We start from the raw sequence: 12,749 nt of genomic DNA on the forward strand, positions 1-12,749 counted from the left end.
ATGCTTTTAAATTCTATTTTTTTTTGAGTGCCCATGTTTAAGATACTTTAGTAAGCATTAAAATATTGTAAAAGTAATAAATTAAGAAAAACTGGCAATCTCTCCCTCTTCCACAAACTTACAGCACTAATAAATAGGTGTACAGCTCAAAGAAAAAAAAATATTACAAAGAAACATTCATCAGCATAAGACTGTGTCACACTGCACTTAAACAATATCACATAAAACAAAATTGGGTTAGTCCCTGAAAGAGCTGCACAGCAAAATTTTAAAAGGCAGAAAACAAAAAAAGTCCTCAAAGAAGTTATCACCCCTTCCCTACAAAGAAATAAAGAAGAAATAAAGAAACTTACCACTTTCAGCAGTGAAAGAATACAGAGGATTCAGTGGAATATTCAGAGTGCCTGGCAGTCTAAGCTTGGAGTGTGGTGACAGAGATGATGGTGCAGGAAGCAAGAGATTTGAGTTTGCCTGTAATAGGAAGACAAATCAGAAAGTGAAGTGTAATTTCCTGGGTGACTTACTGATGCAATAGCTAGAAAAGAAATATTTGCTTACTGTAAATAACTATTAAATTCCAGGAAAAAAATTAAAACTCAAGACAATGATGACTAATAACTTCAATATTTATTTTTTCTTGTATTTGGAGATACAGACTTGGAAAACTTACTGCCACAGCTATAAACTGAACTGTGTGTTTACATATGGACACTGATTCTCAAACACTGCAAACAATTAAGCAGAATTCTTTGAACCAGCATTTTTTTGCATTTTTATATATAAAAGTAAGAACACATGTATATATGCTCATAAACTTGAAATGTAAAATAATTTCTCAATTTTGAGTGCTCAAACAACATTATGTCCATAAAGAGATACTCATCACTACAGGAAAAAAAATCTTAAACTAATCCTAGCACAGAATTGATTTCTGCAAAGCAATGAACACCAAAATCCCAGACATGGGATCCTACATGTAAATTACACATAATATAATTCCAGTCCTGATTTCCATAGCAACAAAGATGATGTAGTTAAAAATCTGTGTTCCTATATACTTTCTCTATATAGATACAACTATTACAAATCAAAAGTCCTTCACAAATTTTACTCTTGCCATATTATCAGAAAGTCCATGAAAAAAAAGTGTAATGATCTTAAGTTTTTGGTTGATCCAGTTGAGAATTTTACTGTTCGTTAAATATATTTTCATTGACTTAATACACCAAAGCCAAAGCGGAAGAAAAATATTTGTAACTTTCTTCAAGCAAGGCATTCATATGCAAAAACTCTTCAGAGTTATTTATGTAAGACAACATAATTTCCGACCCTTCCAAAAGTCAAGTCTATTTCATCATATAGAATAAAAGCATATGGTCACTTAATCCAACTAAAAGCTCCCAATCAGTGGAGCACTACCTCTGGCCTCAGAAAACTCCAGATCAGAACCTTAAACTTCAGTTGTGGACCTGTGACATTTTACAGATTTTCAAAATACTGGCTTCTAAATTCTATTTAAAGAAAGGAGACAATCACCAATTCACTTCGGTTTAACTACCTCAAAAATCATATATTTTATATAACTATTATTTCTGAAATTCAATAAATATTATTCAACTCAATAATGCATGATATTTGGGTATTGGCAGGTGTACTGGAATGCAGGTAATATAGCAATAAAATGCATGCTGAATTACTTGACCGGGCCAAAGGGTATCTGCTACAATTTGCTCTGCACCACTACACCTGACCTTCAGTTTAATGTATCTGGGTTTTTGTGCAGGAATATGGATTTAATTCTGATGAGGAAAATTTATAGTAAAAACTATCTTTGACTAACGAGCAATCTTGCAGCAAAAGGTGAACAATTGTGATGACTATACTGCAAAGCTGATTAAAAAAAAAAAAGCAAAATAGAAAATGAGATTAATAATTGACAATTATTTTTAAAAAGCGTTAAACCCGCTAGATTTTATTACAGTGCACAAATTTAAATGAATGTTAGTAAACAGTAACTGGGAAAGGTTATCAGAATGGAGGTCTGTTTTTCTGAACCGCAACAACAAAACTAATCTGCTTTTCTTATATATGCAAGCAAGTAAGCTTCATTAATATAAAGTTTTCTCTGATACAAAAAAAAATAGTGGAAAGTCATTAGCTTACATATTTACTCAAACACAGAAAAAAAAAATCTGTTCTGCAAACGTTTTGAGCTCAGCTTCCCAGTGTTTCATCTTCTTTAATCCTGTGTAAACTCCAGGGAGAGCCTTTCTCCCTAGATAAATGAGATCTCCTCTTTGCATGAATTTCTTGCTAAGTGCACACTACACCATAAGACAAACTGAGGCTTTCCAGTAAAATACTTTAATGGAAGTCTCTTTCAAATTTGCCATCAAAAATTAGGTTTCAGATAATACCAGGAAATGAAGACAGGTTGAATATACAGGTCTTTAGAAATCAAAATGAACAGGACAGAACAAACTATTGAAAACTAACACTTAATAGATGCCTCCCCAGTTCATCCTGGAAGTAAGAATTATGAAGTAAAGTTTGTATAGGTTTTGATCCTTGAACAAATTATGTAAGAGATATGGAACTCTATGTAAATTATTCCTGTACAACACTTACTTCACTTTTCTTTATTTTCCTATTATGCAAACACTATCACTATACATGCAAAACGGAACACTTTGAAATCCAATGCAACAAGATACATACAAGAGTAGACTGAATGTGCAGACCTGAGGATTAAGAAAACCACCTGTTCTAAAATGCAGAATAAGTTCTCTTAGAATGCTTCCTTCCTGTCCAAGGCTTTAAAAACAAGATAAAGGCCTTTTTAATAAAAGAGATATTAAAAATGAAGTTTTAAGTCTAAGCAGTCTTACAGGAAGTGATTCATTCCTCCCCTTGATGGCAGTGAAGCTGAATTCAGGCGAACTATAAAGCACTGCCCATCCAAAGTAGAGATAAAACCAGAGTCTAAATGACCTTTCTGCCACTAGCTCTGAAGCATTATTTAAATCTCTAAGAGGTCCAAGGAGAAAAAAAAGGCACAACACTGTAAGAGAAATGAGAAGCACTCAGCTAATAAGTGAGCAATAGTGATTAAAGCACAACTGTTTCCAGGTGAAGCACACCATTCCATGAAAAATATTTAATTCTCCTGCAACAGGCAGACATAAGACTACCCACAGAACAATATGAAGCAACCTTTTTTTTTTTTTAAATGCATGCTGTGGGAAATCATTGCTAAATGCCTTTACAACAACGATCAAAGTTGGCTAAGATAGCCAACCACAAATTTACTTATTTTTCACAACAGGCTCTATTTTCTTCATGCATAAACCACAGCTTTATCAAAGACACAGTTTACTACTATTGTGAATTGAATAAAACTATGAGTCAAAACATTCTTATTGTTTCTGTCACAATAAAGACACCTACATAATTTTTGCCAGGATTTGCATTTTCTCTTTTGTGTTAGGGCAGCTCTATGCAAATCATGCAAATACACATTTTCAGTGAAACTAGTTTTCGCATTAAAAGTGAATGGCATGAGACAAAAATAGAATGCTCTAAGACTTGACAAGGTGGCAAAAGCAATTTCTCTTTTTCCTAAGAATGCAATTTTATGACCTTTGCAATCAATACAATCAACATTTCCATATATACTTGCAAGCTAAATCAAGTTGGTCAGCTCTATATTACTTATGAATCTCTTAGTTTTAGGTTTCTCTTCTGAAAGCCTATGTCTCTAGAACTATGCTTTTAAAGAGAGTTTAAAAGCATTATTAAGACATTATTCTTCAGAATTTAAAACCTGAATCTGAAATAAAAAAACCCCACAACACAATCTGATATTTTTCTCAATGTAAGAAGAAAACACACAGATAATAATGCTTAAAGTAGGAATATGGCACTACAGCTTTCAAATTTGCAGTATAAGTTTGAATCAAGTTTACATTGCTGAAAAAGTACAATCATTTCTATGACAGTAGCACTCAAATGAAGGACTCAAATGAAAGCTGGGATTGTATTGTGGCAGGGTCCTGCAGTCACTTAGAGATAATCTATTCTGCTCTTACATAGCTCTAGACTAAATAGAAAAGCCAAACACAGCTAAAATGAGATATTATCCACACACACAGACAAAATTGAAACAGATTTACTTTGCTTGTCTGAAGCAAGTATGTTCCCCTGAAGCTTCCTACAGTCCTCTTACTTGCCTACACGGCAATGTGGTTTCCTTGTAACTTGAGTGCTCAACTGTTTTTCCCAATAGAAGCCCAGAAGCGACCAGGACATACAAATGAAAATTGACACTAACAGGGTCTTGATCCTACAGTTCAGTCACTGTCTACAAATGCTAAGTCTCATTACAAAGTAATTATGTACATTCAGTTCCTTTGTTCTACCAGAGTCTTGGCATTTCAATTTCAATTATAGATTACTTCAAACACTTTCTTCCTTTTTTTTTCCTTCAAAAATGTATTAAGGAGAAATTAAGATTGCTATGAACACTTAGAATAGTAAGCTTCTTTCATTTAGCTACAAGGAGTACTAAATTCTGCACAAGACACAAAGCAGTTAAATGAAGGCTTGGTTTACAAAGGACTTAGCCATTACATGCAATGAGAACAACTTTCCTGGATTGGATAAAACTGGCATTTCAGCTCAAGAACATGCCTAGATGTACACATCCTAGCAGAAATGGGCAATGTCCCACCAATAACAGTAAAAAGCAGATCTGTCTTGTTTAGTAAAAGCCAAATAGGTTACTACATAAACTGTGACCTCATGTTACAATTATTGCTATCATAAAACATATGACTAGGGGACAAAAAATCCATTACTTCAGTAGTTAATTTTAAAATGGCTTCTTTTTTGCACAAATGAAAGATGGATGTAACCCCCATAAAAAATACACTCACAGATACTTTTATTTCTCTGCTATGAAAAGTAAGACACCAGAAAATCTCCTAACATACATTTTGTCAAATACATTTGTACCTGCTGGTAAAGGACATTATGACTAAAAAGAGTACACAGCTTCAGGCAATCATGTAACCACTCAGATGTTTTTAACCCCACACCACACACTGTCCACAATCCCCCCTGAATTTGGTTATACTCTAGGCTTAATCCCCTATATCATTCTTTAACTCTCAGCTATAGTTTGCTGGTATTTGAGCCATGATCCATTTGGTGACAAACACCACCTCAGCTAAACCACAGCACTAAGTGCCAAATCCAAACACTTCTTGAACATTTCAAGGAATGGTGACTCCACCACCTCCCTGGACACACAGTTCTAACACTTAACCACACTTTCAGTGAAGAAATTCTTTCTGATGTCCAACCTGAACCTCCTCTGATGCATCTTGTGGCCATTTCCTCTCATTCTATCACCTGTTGCCCAGGAGAAGAGGCCAATCCCCACCTTGCCACAGCCTCCTTTCAGGCACAAAGAATGTTCTGCATGTAGCAAGAAATTCTGTCACAGCCCCAATAACAATTAATGAAATTGTCAACAATGTTATTAATTGACTCAGTGCCCATTTATGGAATTTTCTCTTATTAAGTTTCTAATAAAAGCTGCTTTCTCAACATCTTGCTTGTTGAGAAACAAACCAGCTGACAGAAGTAGAAGTAATTTGGTGGATTTTAACATTAATGAATCCAGCTTTTTCTGCTTTAAAATACTATCTGAATAAACATACCAGTACTCAGATAACCCTGTTTAATTTTGTTCAGCAGGGACAAAATAAACAATGAGTTACCAAACTTCGTAATTTTACCAACATTTATGACAAGAAAGTTAATTTGGTAAGACTGGACTCAAAATTATAGGACCAATAAATAAAACCCATACACAGTAAAAATGCTTGATCAGTGAATAACTTTTCCTTAACTGTCCAAACTTTCATGGCAAGAAAGCTAATATGGTAAAACTAAAAACAAAATTAAAGAACCAATCAATAAAATCCTCACATAGTAAAAATTCTTAACACCATCTTATTTTGTCCTCTGCAAAAATTGTTATAATGGTATATTCTTGTGCTTAAAATGAATGCAATTAATTTTCTGGCTGGCACACCATTTATGTAAAATGTAAGTTACTGAGAGACATACAGTGCTAAAAGAGGTCATGGTTTGACTCTAAGCCAGGTAAAACCAGCACAAACATCTATTTTAACTGTGATGTGTTAAAATTCACTGGTGGTTGCTAAAAATGAGGAATGTATGAAAAAAAAAACTTATTAGGCAAAAAATCTTTTAACAGAAAAATATTAAAGATTTTAAGAGCCTGATCTGCTTTGTAAGATTTTCAGAGGGCAGAGGAGAGGGAATCAAGGAAAAAAAAAAAAAAAAAAAAGCCAGAAAAAAAATCAGCTATTTGCTCAACTTTTTCTAACAGAGACAATTTCATTAAACCTAGAAAATTTAATGAATTGACAAGAAAAATTTATCACGATTTCTAAAACCTTACTTTATAATGAAATATTTCTTAAAGACATACAAAGTAAAATTCTGGCAAAACTTTCATATTAGTATTAAATATTTTACCTGTATAATAATTGGCTTCTAGTAATAATTCAGCCATTTCATACAAACAATCAGTTTATGAAATCACAATGATTCAACTGTATCTGCTTGGCAAATAGAAAAGAGCTTTATAAAACTATTTTAACATAATAAACGCACAGGTTTACAGGATATCGGATGCATCATGGCTTATAAAATACATCCTTAGAAGTCTTCACCTGGGAGTAGCTTTGTGTAAAGTAATAATTGCAATAAAATTTCTTAGAGTAAGAGCATTTCCTAGCATTCTTAAGAGGAATAGAGGAATAGGGAAAAGCCTACATCACTATTAAGAAACCCACCTATTTAATTTAAAAGCTCTCATTCAGTGAGACGCATTGTACAAGTCATACAGAAAATGACTGCCTGTGTTACAGGATCATGTTATCCATTAATATGATAAAAAAGTAAAAAAGATGTTTTAAAAATACTTCACATTTCTTTTACATATGATAAGATTATAGAATACCAGAACCTTCCCTTGTAGATAAAAATTTTGTATTGCTGGCATGAACAAGTGAAAGAGCTATTTCAGCCTGCAGAGGCACTGCAGCATTATCTTGTACTAGGCTGAGAAAATTCACAGAATAGGCAATGTTTTAAAGAGTCCTCAGTACTTCCTGTATTAGGAACTCAGTTTTCCATCTCTAGGTAGAAGCTATAGTAAGTTACTTTAGAACTCTCACCTTCCAGATCTGCACTAAACCCCAGAAGCATGGTATTTCAGAATTTACCAAAATTAAGAAGAACCAGAGGACAGATTCTTACAATACTGAAAATGGCAGCATAAAAAAATACACACCACCTGGGCATTCAGCTCTGCCTCTAAGTCTTTGTTGTAGACAAAAACACAAGTTTCTGTCTTCTTCCACTTGATGGCTCAATATCACGTTTATATGTTCCCCAAAAGGGTTGCACACTTTTTTCTTAAAAGCAGTGGCTTTAAATTCTGTTCTATTTCAACATGAAAAGATGTATTTTGCATGTCCACTGAATTCTAAAAGGAGATCATCTCAAAGGACTAAATAGTATAGTATATGATGTCTACTATACCAAAGCATCACTTATGAATATATTTTATAGACATACAACTCAGTGGTGGAAGTTCAGTACATTTCATGCGATCCAAGATACAGGTTTCTGGATTATCTCACAGTACCTACTTCTTTATGAATTATGCCACATTAATAAATACACTTAAAGGACAAAACCCAAAAACCCAAACAGTTGTAAGAATTTCTGTATACAGGAAAGAGTATTTTACATTCTACTTGTCTAACACTGCATTTAATACACTCCGAGTATCAGAATTTTGGTAACCACTTAGATAACCTTTTAATGACACTTTTCAGAAATACATAATGAAGAAAGGACTGGAAAAGCTAATCATACTTTAACTTAGAAGCGTTCATATAGATAAAGCAGCTGACATGTAATTGATTCCAAGTCTACAGAGTATATAGAGATGCTATTCATAAGTGCTACAAAGAGGTCAGACACCTAAAAGCCCAATATCAGAGCTAGGATACTACATCTTCAAAGAAAGCCCTTCTCTTATACCTATACAATATATATATATATCATTCTCTTGTTATGGATAGTTATAAACAGTTTTCTTCACTGCTAGATGGAAGTGAAATTTAAAAAACATAAATAGTATTGAATAAAATTGAATGAAAAACACTCATGATCACTTCCAAGAGCCAGAGATGAGTTAAATGTTTTCCTATCCAAAACTTCCATTAATAGAATCACACATTGGTATTCATTCCTCGAGGTAGAGACAAATAGTAATTGCTGCCAGGATTCACTACTCTATCATTTCTCTATGTGGCACAGAAGCTAATTCTGCATTGTGGTTTCATACAGAAATTAATTTTTACCTTTTGTATCAAAAAGTCTTAGCTTTTGTTAATTGCAAAAGTTTTAGCACAATAGTCAACTCTTGGTTCTAATTTCTGGGCTGATAAGAATGGCAATGCCACAGAAGAGAAGAAAAGAAACTTCATCTATCCATCATTCATTAAAGTTCATGTTTAGGTAAAAAGAAGAAAAACAGAAAAATAAAACTATTGGTTCTAATGGGACCTAGAAATGGGGCACAGGTCATAGCACAAAGAACCCAAGCTTATATAGGATCAGAGTACTCTCTCTGTCCAGTTTAAGCCAAACTTTAATGTACTGACATCAATTTTTCCAATCCTGTATCTAAGTCACAGAACTCCAAACTCTAAAGTTAGTTTTAAATCCAGTAGCTATGCTGGTGGCACATGTTAAAACCAGAGACTGCCATGTTGGCAGACCTGCTGTTTGTGTGTTCCAGCCCCTTTGTCTCATACAACATGATTGCAGGTGTGACCTTAGGGCAGGTCTACAAGGTATGCTTCCACCACGCTTGTCCCAACATGGTATTGCTGTCATATGTCTGTAACAAGGGCATGCAAACATCACCCAAAGACCAGAACAACTCTGCACTTGGGGCAGCCTCACCTCAAGAGCTGCGTGCAGTTTCGGGTGCCACAATGTAAGAAAGACATTAAACCATTAGAGAGTGTGCTAAGCACAGAAACAAAGATAGTAAAGGGCCTGAAGGGGAAGTTGTACAAGGCGTCACTGAGGTCACTTGGTGTGTTCTGCCTGGAGAAGAGGTGAGTGAGGACACACCTCACTGCAGTTACAACTTCCTCGTGAGGGGAAGAGCCTGAGCAGGCACTGATCTCTTCTCTGTGGCAGGACCCAAGGGAATGGCCTGAAGCTGTGTCAGGGGAGGTTTATGTTGAATATTAGGAAAGGAAGGGTTCCTCACCCAGAGGGTGGCTGGGCACTGGAACAGGCTCCCGAAGGAACTGGTCACAGCACCAAGCCAGGGTTGGTTGACAGGGTTCAGGAGGTGTTTGGACAATGCTCTTGGGCTCAAAGTGTGACTCTTGGGGATGGTGCTGTGCAGCACCAGGAGCTGGACTTGATCTCTGGCAGTTCCTTCCAATTCAACATATTCTATGATTCTGTGAAACACAGACAAGGTAACACCTGTGTTCCCATCTGGATTTTTAATGTTACAACTTGACCACACAGCAGCAAGCCACCCTGTATGTGGTTTCCTAAAGTCGTCTTTCTCCATTTTCGCTTGTCTGTTCCCACAAATATTAGCACATTCTCACACATGGGGCTGAGTGGCAACTTTTAAGAGTTCTACTCTCACAAACACTTCAGCAAACTATTCCTGTGAGTACGCATTCTAATTAGCCTTCCAGCAAAGCCTGCACTTACACACATGCATCACTTTTCATATGAGAAAGGAAACTGCACACACATTAAAAACTAATTCCCAATTACAAATTAGTAGAAATTTTAAGTTTTAATGTTGTATATTTTACTCTGGGGCTGTCCAAAATGTGATAAATCTGGCAAGCAATACTGCAGCCGTATGCAAAAATTACCCTAGCCCCAGCTACGAAGTATCTACCACTGTCCCGAGTCTCATGCTGGATCACTGAAAATATTAGCATCAAGACTCCTTTCAAAGAAATCTCCTCCCCAATATCTCAGTGGTTCATAAAGCCCTGCAAGAAAGCACTCCCAGTGTTTATAATCACTACTGCTATGTGACAGATATCAAACTAGGAGTGGATTCTTTCAACCACTGTCCTGTACTGTTTGGAAACTCAAGTGAGAAGACTCAGATGAACTTTTTGACATCTCCCACATGGGTAGAGGGCTTGGAGGATGCTGTCAAAACCACAGATCATTACTCTGCTCACAGTGGAGTTACTCCTCCCAAATTAGCCAGTGGAAATCTAGGATTACAAAATTCCAGTGGCTGAAAGTTATTCTCTCATACACAGTTGTAGGCTTATCTATTTAATTTAGTCACAAGGTAACATGGAACTTCTACATGCTTCTGCTAAACCACACTTGTCTTCCACAGTCCAGAACTGCTGGTTAATCTGGGAGTAAACAGCTGCAATTATAAAGACTCTCAAAAATTCTCCAACCCCATCTTTTTCTTCATATTACCCGTCACCCAGAACAGTAAAAATTTATCCTGGAGTATCTTCCTGGAGTACTTGTCCCAGACACAACGCTATATGCTCCATTCTCCATGTTGCACTTTTCCCTGATAAACACCTTGACAGCACCAGCGCTCACTTTGTAGGTGAGCAAGAGCAGGATGAGCAGAATGTAGAAACAAGGTTTGCTTCCCTATGTCAGGCCACATGTAACTGAAAGGTAGAAGCAGCATGCTACTATTATCCATGAGAGCTACCATGTGATGTTTCATGAAGGGGCTCACTAGGATTTTACAGTTCAGAAATCTGTGGTCTGTGTGAAGGTTTGTGGGATAGCTTTCTTCCAGACAGTTTCAAAGTTCAGACCTAATGGGGATGCCAAAGCTAAGGAACCAGACTAAATCTAATCCAAAGTAAAACCCCTAAAGCATGATGACAGTAGTTACAGCAACCTCAGCAACAACTGCTTTCATCTACTCATCTGCTTCTTTTGTGATTCACTACTTATTAATGCAGACAAAAATCTAAAACTACATTAAAAAAAATCTACACGCACTCAAAAGTACTTCAAAATGAAAAACAGTAAATGCAAACTCAAATGTGATTCGTGTCATTGTGAAAAGTAATTGTAACTTCACAGTGCTATTCAAAAACATTCTGCATTGTAGTTGCAAATTTATTATTACAGCATTATCTCAAGTTGGAGAATATAACTTAATTAAATTTATTGCCAATTAGAAAAGCTTTAATTACTGATTTGGGTATTGAGAAACAAGACAAACAGTAAAACACTCAACCAAAGAAAGCACTTTTTATCCCTCTTTATCTTCACTTCAGGCAAATTTTTTCTCCTTTCTAATCCCCAGTCTCCTTGATTTTGACATTACATTACACTCAGTCCCTTTGGAAAGGCAATGGAAGGGTGGGGCAGTAGAGTGAGGTTAGTGCATAGTGACTTGCTCTTTTTGGCTCTTCTTTTTTCTTTTTAACTCTCTTTTAAATGCTCTTTTCAACTGCTTTAGTATGGATCCTCCACCAGACAACATCCCTTTGGGGACTGTACCTGTCCAGCAAGGATTCTTCCATTGTTTGCAGCCCCTGTGGAGGTGTACCATCATCATGTTTTCTTTTGCGTGTCCTCGTGTATCTCTTCTCTTTCCGTTCAAGCCTACTCTAGTATTTCCCCTGTATTTCCATTTCTGTGTTGTTTTGTGTCTCTTGCATCACCTTCGTGCCTCTTTCTGTGTCTTTTCACATCTCCTCATTTCACGTGACTCCTCACATTCCTCCTCCTGTAGCTTCACTTGTGCCCCCTGACACATTTTCCTTTGCATTTCTCCTCTGCTGTGGTGTTTCCTCCCTCTAGTAGGTTCCAACCTTTCTTCAGTCTGTTTTCTCAGAGGTGCCATATTCTGTTTGGTTCCAGTTTCAGCTATGCAGTGAGTTCATACTGTCCTTCACTGAGCTGGCTTGAAACAGCTGTGCCCAGCACTGGGCATGCTCTCCTCCCAACTCTGCAGCTCCCCTAAAATCCCTACCATTTATGCCATGTACAATTTTTAAGGTGGATAGGAATCTTGGCCGTAATGATCTATGGATCCCTGATTTCACATAAATGGACAAACAGCAATAGGCACTAGCACAAAAAAATCCCTTGTCATTAGTACTTGAAAAACAAAATTAAGTTTTTTATGACTGCTCTTTTCCTAAGAGCTACTTACACCTGCATTAGTGTAAGTGAGAGATTTCATTTCTAAAGACCAGATGCCATGACAACACGTATTTTTTTAATTATATCAGTTCCAGAATATGGGAAGACTATGCACTTCTGAAATTAATTAAATTTGACTTACCGTAACAGAATCAAGTTTTTGTTTCACCTTCTGCATTCTCATTGATGCTCTTGCAACACTGACAAACTGATCTGCTGGAGACATCACTGAGCTTTTTTGTACAGGAATTTCAGAAAAACTGCTAAAGAAGTGTGGCCCTCTTGGTGCAGCTGTGGTAAGTGATGAACTGAGATCTCTTACAAGTTCGGCTTCCTGTTGTGCAACTGTAGAAATAAGCAATAATAATGCCTCAGGTGAAGCCTTACATTGCCATGGGAAAAGAAATTGAAGGACCACAGTAATTTTGCTAGCCATGTCT

General features: G+C 36.2%; 1 protein-coding gene across 2 annotated transcripts in view; it reads right to left on the minus strand.

Annotated features, from left to right (window-relative positions):
* AHI1 (Abelson helper integration site 1) overlaps positions 1–12,749 on the minus strand; it is an 88,389-nt gene that overhangs the window by 45,179 nt on the left and 30,461 nt on the right. For both annotated transcript variants that reach the window (XM_066315434.1, XM_066315435.1), the window contains exons 18-19: positions 12,452–12,654; positions 354–471 (exon numbers count right to left, since the gene is read on the minus strand). In XM_066315434.1, coding sequence (XP_066171531.1) covers positions 354–471; positions 12,452–12,654 — 321 coding nt within the window. The remainder of the gene's footprint in view (positions 1–353; positions 472–12,451; positions 12,655–12,749) is intronic.

Source organism: Sylvia atricapilla, chromosome 3, assembly GCF_009819655.1.
Source record: "Sylvia atricapilla isolate bSylAtr1 chromosome 3, bSylAtr1.pri, whole genome shotgun sequence".
NCBI lineage: Eukaryota > Metazoa > Chordata > Aves > Passeriformes > Sylviidae > Sylvia > Sylvia atricapilla.